The 17,219-nt window shown below is 46.8% G+C and overlaps 1 protein-coding gene across 1 annotated transcript in view; it reads right to left on the reverse strand.

Moving 5' to 3' along the window:
* Window positions 1–1,121: 1,121 nt before the first annotated feature.
* Nek9 (NIMA related kinase 9) overlaps window positions 1,122–17,219 on the reverse strand; it is a 40,285-nt gene continuing 24,187 nt past the window's right edge. Inside the window, exons 15-22 of the mRNA XM_028876508.2 lie at window positions 15,851–15,959; window positions 14,549–14,710; window positions 12,846–13,016; window positions 11,911–11,970; window positions 10,499–10,710; window positions 7,344–7,505; window positions 5,093–5,299; window positions 1,122–3,597 (exon numbers count right to left, since the gene is read on the reverse strand). Of these exons, the coding sequence (XP_028732341.1) occupies window positions 3,475–3,597; window positions 5,093–5,299; window positions 7,344–7,505; window positions 10,499–10,710; window positions 11,911–11,970; window positions 12,846–13,016; window positions 14,549–14,710; window positions 15,851–15,959 (1,206 nt within the window). The 3' untranslated portion in view covers window positions 1,122–3,474. The remainder of the gene's footprint in view (window positions 3,598–5,092; window positions 5,300–7,343; window positions 7,506–10,498; window positions 10,711–11,910; window positions 11,971–12,845; window positions 13,017–14,548; window positions 14,711–15,850; window positions 15,960–17,219) is intronic.

Raw genomic sequence — 17,219 nt, forward strand, 5'->3', positions numbered from 1 at the left:
CACAGCTCCACAGATGGCAGGCAGGGCTGGGACAGAGATTTTCCTCCCCACAGCCCAGGGCCTGTGAGGTTTAATGATCGGCAATGTTTATGTCGGCCGTTAATCACGGAGGCAATAAATGACTGGCTTTGCAGGGCCCCTCAGTCTTCACTAGAGACCACCCCACCTTCCTGCTATTATGACAGGTACTTCCTCTGAGGCCTGGGGATCTCACGTGCAGGACTTTCTCTAAAATACACTTTTCTCTCTGGGCTGCTCTTCCTATCATGACTGTTCCGGAATAGATAACAAACCAAATGAAATTTGAGCGTTAGGAGCGCTTCACCTTAAACTTGGGTGCAATGCTCAGCCAAGAAAAGGAACAGCTGTCATGCCAAGGAGACCAAATGCGACTCAGTTTTCTTGAGGAAGTTTTAACGGCTGGCCTGCTCACTTGGAGAAGTCTTGCCATCAGGACCAAGGAGGTATGTAAAGAAACGTGACTCCTCCTCACTGTGCATGTGCTTGGTGTGCGTGAGTGAGGGATGCACACGCCAGCGTGTGAGGTCAGAGGCAGCTCTGTGGAGCCCGGAGGTTGCCCTCAGGTCGTCAGGCTTGCCCAGCCAGCCTCTCTGACCTGCTCAGCGACCCTGCTAGCCCAGGACCCTTCTCTTCCTGTCTCTTTCCTCCCCTCTCTGCACTTTCTGCATTTTTTTTTTTTTTTTTTTGTTTTTCGAGACAGGGTTTCTCCGTGTAGCTTTGCGCCTTTCCTGGAACTCACTCTGTAGTCCAGGCTGGCCTCGAACTCACAGAGATCCGCCTGGCTCTGCCCCCTGAGTGCTGGGATTAAAGGCGTGCGCCACCACCGCCCGGCTCACTTTCTGCATTTTTACAGACTTGGGGGGGAAAGCTGTAGCAGCAAAAATGATTTTTCTAGCAAGAATGAGACTGGAAAACAGCAGAGGTTTCTGTGTTTCTGTGTAACAGCTCTTGCATTGGTTCTGTTAAAAGAACATTTTTTCATCATTACTATTTATTTATAGAAGACTCACAGAATCAAAGATTTCCCACAGCCTAGAACGGTGGGTGTTTGTCTCCAGTGACTGAGGTGGTATACAGGCTTACTGAAGAACAGCACTAGCTCAGAGTTTAAATGTTTATTGAAAACAGAAATGCCACACCACTCCACCCTACCCTTTCCAGCATCTGGCTAACAATAAGCTGGCTTTTCAGCAAAGTGTTGGCACAGAGGATCACGCAGGCTATACTGTAACTCAGAGCAACACTACTGGGAAGCTTCGAACACTGAGCACTGCACAGGACAGGCAGGACAGCCGACCAAGACTTGGCTAGAGGAGACCACTGAAGACATTTCCGCTGTCTTGTGTCTTCCTCAACCCGGTGCACGGCTGCCACTCTGGAACTGTTTCTGTTTGCATAGCTGTTTGGTGGGGGGAAAAATCTTATGGCTGTCTTAGGCACAATTCTGGAAAGTGCAAATTATCTCTAAGGCACAGAACTTAGATTCTCAGCTGGATTAATAGCAAACCTGGACTTCCCATGGGAACATACTAGAAAAAACAACCACCATGCTCTGCTAGAGAATGACTCCCCTGGGCTCCTGCCCACCTCAACACTCACTGTCTCTCCACAGTCAGCAACATGCCCATGCCCCTCAGCTCCCAAGCAGAAGCAATGCTCACAATGAAGACCTTAAACCCCGCCTCTCAGGCCTGCTGAGATGGTAAGCATAAGGATACAGGACCTCGAAAGGCCAGCCAGTCCTGAAGAAAATCAAAGCTGCATTGACATGATGAACCAAAACTCTCTGACAGGGTATACAGCCAATGGCCAGACCCCTAACTTGTGACCTTACGTCAGGATTAGGCCTTCCCTTATTCTGGGAAAAGGCTTCAGTGATTACATCAGTACTATTGTACTAGGCTTCTCAGAATTGAGAAAACAATGGGACATCAATGATCCCATTGGACAGAGTTGCCCATCCCCAGAGATGGGGTTTCCTCCCAGCACCAGCCTCTACATCACCGGTTTAGGGAAATGGCAAAATTTCTCCTGCACAGGTAGGTCCTCCTGCAATATTAAAACAGATAGCAAACCTTTTCTTTTCTTTTTTTTTGCTTTGGTTAAATGAAACAATATTAATTTAGCTGTACGTAGCATGGAGGATGTGGTACTACTTATCAAAGCAGCTGCTGTGGCCCCAAACACAAGCAATTCATTAGACTTGGTGGAAGCACAAGGCTCACATTTAAGGGAAACCATCAAATGCTTGCCTAGAAGGTTGGCTCTTCTAGGCCACATCCTGTCTTTGGACAAGGTAGCTTGCTCCTGTCCACATGAACACAGCAGAAGTGAGCTTGCAGCCACTTTCCTCACTTGGCAGGTTCTACCTGTCAGGCTTCTGGGACCCCAAGGATTTGGTGCTGGCTTTCGGCCACTCAAGTACGAAAGATGATACTGACTTACTGGGTATGATATGGCTTCAAAACATACCAAAGAGGAAAAATACTGACTAGACATAGAAAGGGGGTGCCTGGGGCTACTCATCCCAGCCAGACCCTAAGGGTCACGACACTAGAGGTACAGAGAAGCCTTCACAGGGGCAGAAGACTTCCGTGCCACTGAGGCTCTCAGAACCAGGCAAGGCACAGAAGGACGTGTCGCCTTCCTCCCCTCCCGCCTCCCTCCCACAGCTCCACTTATTTATCACCCGCTGGTGTAATTCCCTAGACACCTCCTCTCTTGGAGGAGTCCTCCAGAGCTGCGAAATCCCACCTTGTACTAAGCGTAGCCTGAAAGTTCGGCGGTTGTGACGAGGGACCTGCCCTTTCTCTGCTCCTCCATGATGGTGTTTCAAGCAACCTCCACAGTGAAAGCCATCTAAGCTCTCCTCATAAAGCACTCAGCTGCATGAAGTAACTGGACTTCCTGAGACAAGCTCCGCACTGACTCTGAGGCCATTTCCTGGACACTTTCCCACTCTCTGGAGGACCCTGGGCAGGCCAGGCCTGGTCACAGCCCACTCCGGTTTTACATTTTCCTTCCTCCATCCAGAGGTGCAATGCCTGTGCTAAAATCCCAAGGCAGCTTCCAATTAATGGTGAAAAGTGACAGGTGGGGTACGAGCTGCTCCCGGCCCAGTTCAGGTGAGTACTGTCTCCTCTTCAAAGGTGGGGTCCAAAGAGGAGGTACAGAGCTGCGGCGGCAGCAGCAGTCACCGACGACAAAGCCAGGGCCACAGGACCCTTCCATTCTCCAAACCAACAACATCACTCCTGGATCCTATCTAAAGGCAGCGCCCCTCTCCAAGTGCACAAGGAGAGTGCTCTGGAGCCTCCTGCTGCCCTGCGCGCTCCCACGTGCTCGCTCGTGTCTGCAAGTGAAGAAAGCCAGGGAAGCTGCTCTCTGCACTCGGCAAGTGTGCGGTGAAGTTCTTGGGGCCCAGTTTCCTGAGGGCTATGTGGGCTCAGGAGACTAGAGGCTGGGTCGACAAGAGTCTGTCCCAAGGAGGCACCAGGAATCCGAATCTAAGTCAGGCTTCGGATCCATTTCCATTTCTTCCTTTGCTGTCTGAGTTCCTTTGGAATGCGTCCCCACCTGTCCAGACAAAGCAGTTCCACATTAGTAATGATGCTACTGGGCATGGCACTTCAGGACTGTGTTTCCTTTTCTTTTTTTTAAGATTTATTTGTTTATTATGTATAGCATGCTCTGTCTGCAGGCCAGAAGAGGGCACCAGATCTCATTACAGATGGTTGTGAGCCACCATGTGGTTGCTGGGAATTGAACTCAGGTCCTCTGGAAGAGCAGCCAGTGCTCTTAATCTCAGAGCCATCTCTCCAGCCCTGTGTTTTCAATACAGTACAAATCTCAGGATTTGCTGTCTCGGTCTTGTGGAAGGCTCAGGTGGCCCTCTTGGAAACAGTCTCCATCTTTACATTTATGCACGTAGATTAACTAGCTCTGGTTTGCCCAGGCCCATGCATGGGGTTTGGGGTATGTAGTGTGAAAAGTGAAATGGCTGGGGGTGGTAGTGCATGCCTTTAATCCAGCACTCAGGAGGCAGAAGCAGGAGGATCTGTCTCCATGAGTTTGAAGCCACCCTGGTCTACATAGTGAGTTCCAGACCAGCCAGGGCTACATAGTGAGATCCTGTCTTAAAAGGCAAAAATAAACAAAAAACCCTCACCAGTCCTGGATAAAACAATTTTTGTGCCTGCTACCACTGCCAATCTTATCTCAAGAATGTACATTCCCTTCTGAAGTGTTTTATAGACACTGTTTCCCTTAATCTTTGAAACAACCATATAGAGTGGGTTGTTCACAAAGTAACAAGTCCAAACTCACATAAGACAAAGCCAAGGAATGACTCTTCCCTCACTCATAGCTGAGTCGAGATAGAGTGATACCAAGAAGCAGCATATACAAAATGCTTTTCCCAAACTCTTTAACATGAACACAGTGAAGCCATAATTCTAACTTCAGTTTCCAGAAGAGAGCATGGGCGTGCTCAGAGGACACCCTTGCTTGGCAGCTGACTCTCCCACCGCTGTGGGTTCGGGGGTTGAACTCAGATCTCAGGTCTAGGTGGCGAGTGCTTTACTCAGCTGAGCCATTCTCAGCCAGACACCATTTCTAGAAGCTACTTCAAGATGGTTCAGCAAGGGCTAGGGATGTAGTTCAGCGGTAACATTTGCCTACCATGTGCAAGACACTGGGGTCAATCCCCACCATTGCACAAATAAACAAATAAAATGTTTAAATTAAGTATGTATACATATATACACCAAAAATGAGATGTTAGTAATTACTGAACCTCTATGGTAGGCATATGGGTATTCATTATAATGTTTAGACATTTTCATAATAAAGCCAAACAATTAGTAATAGAAAGCAATGAAAGTTAGGTGTTAAAAATGATAAAGTCCAGGTACCCAAACTAGGTAGGTCCAAGGCTCCTGGAATCAGGTATAAAAGTCACATCATTAAGAGACAGGGAATTACAAAGGGCTAAGTCTACTCAGTACCTTACAATTTGTTTCTGTGAACTTTCAAAGCAGATTTAGAAATTCAATTACATGAATGCTCTTACCTGCTGGCCTCCTTCCAATCTCTTGTTCAGCTTTTGTAGTTGGGTGAAAATCTGGAGGTTTTCTTGCTGTAGCTGCTGCTGCTCAGCCAGACACTTTAACACCAGAGCTTGCAACCTTTCAACCTCCGCCTGCAGAGTGCTGCACGCACAGGCGGCAGAGGCCGGTGCTTTCCCAGCACACGGTACTGCAGGATTCAGCCGGGGAGGCTACGGACAAGAAGGAGATGATGCGGCAGGATCCGCCATGGGTCCCCAATTTTAACCAACACAGTAAGACATATAGACTCAAAGAATAGGTGCAAGTGAAACAGAAAAACGCCTGGATTCCAACTGTACTTAGTACTAATAAGACAAGGGGACTCTCAGTGCTTAGACCTTATTAGGTTACAGTAAGAACCATCTGTTTGGGAGGGTTTTGCAAAAATATTTTTTATATGTTCTCTTGTAAAATGCTGAAGTGAGAAAAAAGCACGGATCTATTTGGAACAAGTTCTGGTCACAGTGAGGACATGGTTGATAAAAACAGCTGGTTATACTGTAGAAGAGATTTGAGAAGAGTTCGGTGAAGAAAACCGCCAACACAATTTAAGAAGGCCAATACAGGAAGGGGAATGTTCACCTTCAAGGTTTAAAGGTTTGTTACTGCTGTCCTGGGAAGGCTTTCAATTATTCTAGCCTGGATTTTTCTTCCTTATATACTTTTTTAAAACTAGCAGGTCAGAGCCAAAATCCCAGCACTTGGAGGCAGGTGGATCTCTGAGCTCAAGGCCAGCCTGGTCTACAGAGCAAGTTCTAGAATAGCCAGGGCTGCACAAAGAAACCCTGCCTCAAAAAACAAAACAAAACAAAACAACAACAACAACAAAAAACCAACAACAACAAAAAAAACCCAAACAAATAAATCTATAAAAATATAAAAAGTCAGATCAGCAAATAACGCCTACAGGTCAATTCTGACCTAATTTGTAAATAAAACTTTATTGAAACATAGGCACACTCATTCATTATGTATTACAGGTTGAACATCCCTAACATGAAAATCCTAAATGTTCCTAAATCCCAAACTGTTGGAGCACTGATATGATATCACGAGTGGAGAATGCCACACTTAAGCTCCTGAGATGGACTCAGTTCAGAATAGGTTCATCAAAATAAGGCACAAAATGACCTCCATGCTAAGTTTACAAGGGTTCTATGAAACATAAAGGAATTAATGTTTAGCCTTGGGTCCTAGCCCTAAGATATCTCATTTTATATATGCAAATATTCCAAAACCTAGCAAAATATGAGATTTAGAAGGCTTCTGGGTCCCAAGCATTTGGATAAGAGATACTCAAGCTGCATCTGTGACTGCATTTGTGCTACAATGTCAGAGTCACCGATGCAAAGTAGACTCAAAGTCAAGTGATAACTGTGCAGCTTCTCTACAAAAAGCCTGATGTCCCCTGGTTTAGAGTTGTTGATTTACCACAATTTCATTTCTACCCAGGTTGGATGTATATGCTCTGCTCCTTCAGTTCTACAGGCATTCTTTCTTTCTCCTTCTTCTTCTGTTCATGTCAGCCCAGGCATTACTCCCCCCCACCCCCTTTGGTTTTCCGAGACAGGGTTTCTCTGTGTAGCTTTGGAGCCTGTCCTGGATCTCACTCTGTAGACCAGGCTGGCCTCGAACTCAGAGATCTGCCTGCCTCTGACTCCCCAGTGCTGGGATTAAAGGCGTGCGCCACTGCTGGACGGCTGGCATTACTTCTTTTTTTTTTTTTTTTTTTTTTTGGCATTACTTCTTATATATAGTTCAGCTCACTCACAGTGCCATGAAAACTGAGTTTGAGGGCTAGGATTGTGGCTGTTTGTGGAGCACTTGCTTAGCACACACACTTCCTGGTTGGATCTCCAGCACTGCATAACTGGGTGTGTGACACGTGCCTGTGATATCATTTGGGAGGTGGAGGCAGGAGTAGCAGAGACGTTCAAGGTCATCCTCCATCCTTGCCTAGGCTACAGAACTTGTTTCACAAAGAAACAAACTATCACAACACAAAGACTAATTTGGAAATGTACAGTTCCGTTTTGGTACTTCTGAGGAAGGGGAAAATAGGTCTCTGGTGCTAAAAGGTAGAGAGCGGCTCTTAGAACCATCTGAGGCAGGGTAGCAGTGGTCCAAGGAGCTAGAGGACACGGGAAGCCAGGGACCCAGGAACTCACAATCACGGTCTATCTAGTGGACGCTAACGACAGAAAACTCAGTTACCCAGGCTCCTGCGGGGGGCTGGTGTTCTGGAGGAAGCTCAGATGCCACTTTGAGTCCTTGTAGCTCTTCATAGGGCAGGGTGTCCTTCTCAGACTCTGAAAATGCTGCACTTGGGTGAGATGGGCTGTCAGGCATGGGGATGAACTCTGCGTTCTCCAGCTCCTAGGTCCACAAGGAAGAATCTCATCAGTTTGTCTGCAGCAATCTATGCTCTCCCAAGTTCCCCTGTAGCCCTTCCGGTCATTCTGTTGTGACGTCAGCACCCTCTAGTGGGACACAACAGTGGTGGCTAACAACATAGACTGTCTAACCTGGAAACAAACTGCCATCCTTTCTTCAGTGATGAAAACTCAGACTCAAGTTCAAGACCAGCTGTACCTGGTTCATTTCCCCAATACACACTGTTTAGCTGGTCAGGAGGCTGAGGCTGGAGGCGGCTGTGGCTTCTGCTCTCTACCCTCAGCTGACCAGTTAAGTTCTAGTGGAAGATCAACACACCACCCCTTCTATAAAAAATTAAAAATTCCACCATGTGTGGTGGTGCATGCCTTTAATCCCAGCATTCAGGTGGCAGAGGCTATGCGTTTGGAGCCAGACTGGTCTACATAGTGAGTTCAGGCCAGCCAGGAAAAAATAACCCATAAATTGTAAATGTTTGCTGGCCATGCTGCACATACTAGTGATTGAGTCAAGAAGAATAAAGCAAGAGGTGGGTTAAGGACACCAATAAAACCCAGCAATTTTATCCCTCTGGGAAATAACCACCAGTCCAGGGGTCACTACATAGTCTAGTCCACATTCTTTGGTGCAATGTAGTTTCTGAAAGAATAAGATCTTACTGATAGAAATCCCATCTTTTCATATAGAATAGTTTACATTTTTACTGTCTTTATCTTATCTTTAATAAGCTGTATTTCTATAGTAAGGCATTTCAACTGCCCAATATTTCACTTCTATAAACAGTATATAATCTGTGAGCTTAATTTTTGCACAGGTTCACTTCAAGTCCATTTAGACTCTTTCTATCTATGTGTATACTTTAGGGAGCTTATACAATAGTAAGTTCCCTTATGATTTTTAAAAAATGCTTTGTAGTGTTTGCTATCCCTCCCTGTAAAGAGAGAGTTACCCTCTAATGGGGCAATGATGCCCTACTATCTAGGCTGGCAAAGGTCCAGTGCTAGGATTATCTCTTCTGGAGATGTTGGCAAGTGAGAGCCCATATACCCCAAGCAGGCTATAGCCAGCGCTCCTGGTTACCCTCCAGAACTTGACAGTAGGATCCTACTGCTCACGTGGGAGGCAGAGGCAGGAGGTTCTGTGAGTTCAAGGCCAGCAGGATCTACACAGTGAATTCTAGGACAACCGGGAGGATATAAGTAAGACCTTGTATGTAGTTTAAAAAAATAGACTCGGGGCTGGAGATTTGGCTCAGTGGTAGAGCACTTGCCTAGCAAGCACAAGGCCCTGGGTTCGGTCCTCAGCTCCAGAAAACAAAACAAAACAACAACAACAAAAGACTCGACTGCTGAAGACATCACATAGTTGAGTTCTAGAACATAGAGAAATCAAGTTGGTACTCCCCTAGAAGTCTTATCCCTACTGGCGAATTTTCTATATTGCTGAAAGTTACTATGTACACCACCAGAGAGGAGAGGTAGTCAGCTAGCTGTGAGCCCTTCAAACTGTAACAACTGGCTGCCAGGCCACGCTCACTGTGTACAGGGGCATGACTCTCGCTGGAGTAGCTGGCCACTTCCTGACTGACCTCAAGGCCTGCTCCACAAGTGGAGGCCCATGCCTGGCGCGGTTACTGGGGCCCAAAATGTAGCATGGATAGGTCCCGGGCCCCAGGGGAGACCCCACTACCGTTGCTCTGTTAAATGGACACAGTATTAAGTGACTCCTAATGGCTTACTCTTCTATCCATAGCCCAGCATTTCTCTCATCAGAGCTACTTTGGCAGCAGATAGTGATTAACAGAGACCCACAGAGTCGATAATGGTTCAGAGAACGAGACTGAAGAATTCTCAGCTCTTAATAGGACATTTGTATCATCATCCCCTCTCCTCCCAAAGGCCCGGCGATCATTGTGGAAGGAGAAAGACTGTAAGAGCCATAGGTTGTGGGTGACTGTAAGAAAACTGCTCCCTGGACACAGCAGGGCAGTTGCACACAGGTTCACAGGAGTTGTGACAGCATGCCTAAGACCCGTGCAAGCTCAAGCCAACCAAACCCAGCCCCGGCATGAAGAGGTGGGAACGGAGTCCTAATCCTAGCTAAAAACCTCCTGGCAATTGCAAGCTGCCAGGAAAGGAAGGGTCAGTCTTCTTAAACGGGTAGCTCCGGTAGGTTAATACTCCAGTGGAGGACACACACCCAAGAGTATATGGGCCGGGCGGTGGTGGTGCACACCTTTGATCCCAGCACTCGGGAGGCAGAGCCAGGCAGATCTCTGTGAGTTCGAGGCCAGCCTGGTCTACAGAGTGAGTTCCAGGACAGGCGCAAAGCTACACAGAGAAACCTTGTCTCGAAACCCCCCTCCCCCCAAAAAAGAATATATGGGCAGCACAAACTGTCCCTGATGGGCTTAGAAAAACAAATGAGGGACAAAGTGAGTTCATAGGAAGGGGGAATAGATCTGGGGAGACTTGGGGGGAGAGGGATGAATTAAATATGATCAAAATAGAATGCACAAAATTTTCCAAGAACTAATAAAAATGAAAAATATCTTTAAGATAGGTTACAAAAATTCTTTAGAAAAGGTAGTTATATAAATTTATTACGTTCACTTTAGTCTTTTTTTTCAGAGCTGAGGCCCGAACCCAGGGCCTTGCTAAATCCCCAACCCCCGTTCACTTTAATAATACAGGCATAAATTATGGAGCTGGGCCCACTGGTGGCCCACACCTTTAATCCCAGCACTTGGGAAGCAGGCCAGCCTGGGCTACAAAATGAGACCCTGTCTTAAACATGCCATATCCTTTCTTCTTAGAAATGAAAATAAGATTAGCTTTGTGGTGCCTTCTTTCCAGATGGGAATCTGCAACCTCGTCTCCTGTCTAAATTAGTAGGGCACAAGAAACGGAGACCTTGGCGACCCTTACTGGCTCCTGCTACAGACTTATCTGAAGTATCTGTCCCAAGGGACTTACCTTCCGAAGCCAGGCAGGACAGGAGCTGCTAGCTCCACAACTGTTCCCCACGGCCTCCGTGGGACTGAGTAAACCTTCCATTCCACGGTCTGCTTCCATCGTTCCTCGGAAGCCTCCGCTTGGATCTGGAGTTTCAGATTCCTGTTGACTGTCTTCCTCCTCACCGCCGCCGCCACCACCTCCACCGCCTCCTGGGCTGGAGCTCTGAACCACTGGTTACAGAAGGAGAGAGCTTTTCTATGCCGCAAAGAGATTGAGCATCTGGCAAACTCACTCACCCTACCAAAGTTCCTAGAGTTGCATGAAGTGGAATGTTCACACAAATATTTGAGACTAAACTTGTTAGTTTTTACACAGGGTTTGCATTTTTTAAAACCATTTAAAAAAAGATTTGCTTTATTTTATGTGTATGAGTGTTTGCGTTTATGTATGTCTGTGTACCATGTGCATACACTGCCCTCGGAGGCCAGAGGAGGGTGTCAGATCCTCTGTAACTGGAGTTACAGATGGTTGCTAGCTGCCACTTGAGTGCTGGGAACCAAACCCTAGTTCTTTGTAAAATCAATAGGTGCTCTTAACTGATGAACCATCTCTCCAGCTCATTATTTTGAAAAGCTATTACATTATTTTTTTAATCTATTTTAAATAGTCTTTTTTTTTTCATTTTATATACCAATCCCAGTTCCCCCTCCCTCCCCTTCTCCTGCTCCTCACCACCTCCCATCCCACCCCTCAGAGAGGGGAAGGCCTCCCTTGGGGAGTCAACAAAGTCTGGCATACTAAGTTGAGGAGGGACCAAGCCCCTCCCCCTGTGTCAAGGCTGAGCAAGGTATCACCTTAGGGAGTGTGTTCCAAAAGGCCATTTCATACACCCGGGATAAGTCCTGGTCCCACTGCCAGGGGCTCCCAAACAGATACACTAACTTATTATGTGTGCATGTGTGTGTCACAGCGCATGTGTAGAGGTCAGAAGACAACCTGCTGAGGTTGGATCTCTCCTTCTACCACGTGGCTCCCAGGACTGAACTCAGGCTGTCAGGATGGCAGCAGGAGACTTTCCTCTAGTCATCCTGTGAGTCAGCCTTGGCTGTCCTGGAACTCACTCTGTAGACCAGGCTGGCCTCAAACTCACAGGGATCTGCCTGCCTCTGCCTCCCAAGTGCTGTAGGTTTTTAAAGACTAGAATACCTGGAATGCCATGGAAGTGAAAGGCTCATGGGATAGTAAGGAATATAAATGTCACATCACAACATGGAGCAAGCCTCTTGATTGCTTCCACATGTGATGCAGGCATATCACCCTGATGATAATACAATGGCAGAGCAGCAACACTCACCAAAATACAACCTTCTCTCTTAATCACAGTTTCTTAACCCAAAGACCAAACTGGCACCTGGGCCACCATCACTTACCAGTTCCAATGGACAGGCCGCTGCTATTAGAACGGATGGTCTTAGAATTCAATACTTTCTCTGGGGAGAAATATGTACTAGGTGAGAGATACATACAGACACTGGCAGAAGAGTGAGAGGAGACAGGGCAGGCAGGAAGCGGCCGCTACCATTCTGACTCCCAGTCACTTACTACTTACTGTTTATAAGTAAGACAAGTAGTCTCACAAGTGAAGCACTTACTGAGCTACTATATACGCAATAAGGCAGTGGGAGTTTTCTACTCTGCTGTTCATTGGAAGTATGGCAGCTTTACAAAGTAACAATACCTAAATCCCACCCTAGAGATCCTGATTCAATTGTCAAGGGTGGGGCTTGTATAAAAGCCAAGACTTTTTATCATGGAGTTCAACGTAATGTTTCTGCAAAAAGCATTTGGAAATTTTCTTTTAAAAGAATTACTGAGCTGAGGATTAAATCCCAGCACTTAGAGGCAGAGGCAGGCGGAGCTCTGTGAGTTCGAGGCCAGCCTGGTGAGTTCTAGGTCAGCCAGGACTACACAGTGAAACCCTGTCTTAACAGCAACAACAACAACAACAAAAAAGTCCCAACTGACTGTGGTGGAACAGGCCTGTAATTCCTGCGCTCAGGAGGTGGAGGCAGAAGGATCAGGAATTCAAGGCTATTCTTTGCAACTAAGTACTGAGTTTGAGGCTACATTGAGCTACACAGCCCTGACACCAACAGTTCAGTAGAGAAGAAGCGGCAGATGACTGACTTGGGAAATGAAACGCTCGGTTCCCACCACTCTGAATGGCATCTCTATCCAGCACACGACCTGCAAAGGCAGCCTCCGCTTCAGGAGGCTTCTGTTTCCAACAGCGTCACCACAAGTACCTTAGGTGAGGGTCAATCCTGTCCAAGCCACCCCAACTCCATATATAAGAAACCCTTACCAACAATAAGAATGGTGTGCCAGCCACGGCAGGAAAGATCTGGGACATGATGCAGAGATCCAAAAATAGGTCGAGGCCATGAGGTACAGATATCAGAGCCGTGTGGTCTCTCTGTGGGGGTCATTGCCAGGCGGCCATTGCCACCATTTCCCCAGGCAAAAATGTGATTATCTAGAAAAAAATGTAAACAGCAGATTAATAGGACACGATTTGCCCAATTCTGTGGTTATCCCACTGTTACACCCTGGACCTAGAAAGACGTCCTACTAAGTACCAAATGAGAGGAAAGCTATTTCTCTATATAGAGCCTAAAAACTCTTCCTGATTCCACCCGGGGAAAAATGACTTCTGCTCCTATGTCTGTCACTCACTCACTCACTCACTCACTCACTCACTCACTCACTCAGGTAAGAGAATCTACTCAAGGGGTCTGAGGCAGGACACAGGCAAGTCCTTGCTCCACTGAATTCGGGGAGAACGACAACACAGACACAAACAGCCATCTCCTCTCTCAGGTCATGGTAAGTGCTATGAGGGAGGGGTGGGGAAGTGAGGGCCACGAGGAACAGTGGGATGGCATGTCATCACTTTAGAGAAAGTGGTCAGAGAAGCAGCACTCTGTGACACTTGAGCAGAGATCTAGCTGAACTCAGGGGGTTTCCAGGCAGACATAAGAGCAAGGTTGCACAGACAGGGAGGACGAAGGTCCCCAGAGCAAAGTAAGAGAGAGGGACATGTGGTAGGAGAAGTCCTGGTCATATGCGGCCATGAAGGCTGACTGATGTACCAAGCCATGGGAGGCTCTGGGCAGGAGGTCTTTAAGAGGAACTCCGAGGCTGTGATGAGAAGCAACAGCAAAAGAGCAATGGTGGCAGCAGAGACCAGGTGAAGGTCTGGTACCAGCAAGAAGTTGTTGGGTTCATTCTGGAGCTGGCCCATGGGATTTGCTGATGGACAGCGAGCATGCAGAGTGCAGGACGGAGCTGACTGAGGTGAGAAGTCTGCAGAGGGACAGGTCTGGGTCACAGAGGAACAGGTCACAACATGCCAACACTAGAAATCTGATTCTTGTCCAATTCACGCTGGTGCCCCCCCCCCCACTGTCTCTCTCTCCTTGTCCAATTCAGGCTGGTGACCTCCCCTCCCCCAACTGAAAGGGTGACTGATTAAGGACCCCGACGGACACAGATATGTATCAGGACTCATTTAGAGTCCAGGGGCTATACTGCCACTGTAGCTTAGTGATCCAAGCTGAGGGGCTGTGGACTAAATGTCTTTAGGTCAGAGACAGTAGTCCAAGCTTCAAGGTCCAGAGAGGAATTTAAAGGAATGGGCTCATGGTGGAGAAGAGGATGGGTCCTGGGAAGGAAGAGGTAGATGTTTCTGCACAGCACCTGGAAGACTGTCTATGTGTTTCCTCTCACATAGCCAGCCAATGCTGATCGGGACCAACATGGTACTGTACAAGACAGACAGACGTACTCAACGGTTCTGCAGATATTTTACCAAAAATGTTACAATGGAAATAAAGTCGGGTGAACTTGGAATACAAACCTGCCATTATCTAGAAATGTGGCCTGTAAAAAGTGCTACATTGGACATAAGAACATACGCCAGTTAGACAAAAATTCCTTCCTCTTTCCTAATCAAGAATTAAAACAGCCGCCTGTCTGGGGAGCTTAACACCACACAGGCAGACTCACCATCAGTGGCAGCAATGGTGAACTCATCGCCACAGGAGACCCTGATCACCTGCTTCCCACCAAGGGGTCCCCCCAACAGGTTGATCCCCAGGCGCTTCTTATAATTCCCGACACCCAGCTGTCCACACTTATTACAGCCAAAAGTCAGCAACCGGCCTCGTTCTGAGAGAGAAGCAAAAATAAACAGGGAATCACAAACGGTCATGAAGGAGACAATACGGCAATGCTGGCTCCATGCACTGGAAGACAGAAATATGAAGGAAGCTATCTATCCACGTGATCCTGAGGTAAGGGTACCTTGGCAGAACCTCGAACTGACCAAAGCATTTTCTTTCCAATATTTCAAACAATATTAAAAAAGAAAGATTTATTTATTGTGCACATGTCATAGCTGAGGTCAGGGAACAAAACTCTTTCACCATGTAGGTGTGGATGGATACCCTAACATCGAATTTTTAAAGCAGGAAAAGGGTACTACCTTAATTTAGAATACTTATAGTAAGTGCTACTTATAAATATGGTTTTTGTTTTTAAGAGTATTTATAGCTGGGTACGGTGGTGCACGTCTTTAATTCCAGCACTCAGGAGGCAGAGGCAAGGGGATCCCCAAGTCTGAGACCAGCCTGGTCTAAAGATCAAGTCCTAAGACAGCCAGGGCTACACAGAGAAACCCTGCCTCAGAAAACAAACAAATGATTATTTACTTATTGATTTTTTTTTTTTTTTTTTGGTTTTTCGAGACAGGGTTTCTTTGTATAGCTTTGCGCCTTTCCTGGAACTCACTTGGTAGACCAGGCTGGCCTCGAACTCACAGAGATCCGCCTGCCTCTGCCTCCCGAGTGCTGGGATTAAAGGCGTGCGCCACCACCGCCCGGCATACTTATTGATTTTATATATATATTATGTGTCTCTGTGTGAATGCCACATGTATGGGTCCCCGGGGTCAGAGGTAAGAAGAGGGCATCAGATCCCCTGAAGCTAAGTTATAGTCACTTAGGAGCAGTCCAAATTGGGTGCTGGACATGAAACTCGGGTCCTCTGGAAGATCATCAAGTAAGCACTGTTAACCACTGAGCCATCTCTGCAGCCGGAAGTGCAGTGTTCTTATTAAAGTGCACATATATTTTGTGTTTATAAAGATCACTAAAAAAATAATCTATGCTTGAATGCCTAATTTGTTAATAAGGTAATACTGAGTACTAGGGAGAAGTCAGAGGATGCATATATCATTAAGAAAGTTAATAGTTCACAGCACAAAAGAACCTGAGCTTGGAAGGCATAGGATCCAGCTCAACAACTTACCATCAATAGCGGCTGTGTGAGTCTTGCCTGGGGCAATGGTTCGGATTTTGTAAAAGGACAACTGTTTGGCCAAGGTGAAGGAGGTCGTGTAGGGAACTTCATGGTATGCCTGGGACAGTAAAACAGAGCAGCAGCTCGGTGAGCAAACAATGGCAGTGGGCGGGGGGGGGGGGGGGGGGGGGGGGGGGGGGCAGGCTGAGGACGGAAAAGGCCTTTCCAACAAATCCTGCTACTAAGAGAGGCCCCGCAGCTTCCCCTCTTCAATAGGACATAACCGAGCTCAGCACAGAACCAGAATGTGATGGAAGAAGCAGGGATTTCTGACTATAAAATCTACACTCTGAATTAAAGCAGGCAACACAAGAGCTCTTCATCTCAGAAGACAATGATCTAAGGACAGAATAACTGAATCTGTGGTGCCTGTACACTCTGTCTAGCTCAGGAGGAAGATCAAGGCAAACTCACTCTCAAGCTTACAAAGAAATCAGTCATTGTGATCTAATGCTACCCACAAGGTTGTGTTTCACAAAATTTCACTACACATATTCCTCTGAATTGGTAGATATAGCAGGACAGTGGTGGTGTTATGTCTTTAATCCCAGCACTCAGGAGGCAGAGGCAGGTGAATCTCTGAGTTCCAGGCCAGCCTGGTCTACAGAGTGATTTCCAGGACAGTCAGGGCTACACAGAGAAAAAACAACAACAACAACAACAACAAAAAAAACCAAAAACCAAAAACCCATGTAAATGAAGTTCACAACGAACCTGCATTTTGACAAAGCACAGAATCAAGTGGTAATTTTGAAGGTGCCTTCCAAACTCTCCACTCTCCAGCCTTTACCCTGAGTTTGTGCTCTCCTAAGACTGGGCTGTAGACACTACATACAAATGAACTCACCTTTCATCACATTAGGGAACTGTAAATTTACTTGATTTTTCTTTCATACTCTTTTTTTATTTTTTTCTTTTTGCATATGAAGGTGAGGGGCTGGGAACAGACTTCATCTTTAGAAATGACAAAAACTCATGATACTAACACAACCTGATGATGTAGAATGGTAATTACCCTTGGTAAGTATGTGTGGGGTCAGTGTTTGGAAGCAGTATGTCAGGAATCTACAGAGACACAGCAATGCTTCTTTTTCATTGGCACAATATTCTTGTCCCAGCCAGGCGGTGGTGGCACACACCTTTAGTCCCAGCACTTGGGAGGCAGAAGCAGGTGGATCTCTGTGAGTTTGAGGCCAGCCTGGTCTACAAAGTGAGTTACAGGAAAGGCTCCAAAACTACTCGGAGAAACCCTGTGTCGAAAACCCAAAAAGAAAAAAAAATTTCTTGTCTCCGTTCTGACGGTGACAGGGTGAACCCT

The sequence above is a fragment of the Peromyscus leucopus genome, chromosome 14, assembly GCF_004664715.2.
Source record: "Peromyscus leucopus breed LL Stock chromosome 14, UCI_PerLeu_2.1, whole genome shotgun sequence".
Lineage (NCBI taxonomy): Eukaryota > Metazoa > Chordata > Mammalia > Rodentia > Cricetidae > Peromyscus > Peromyscus leucopus.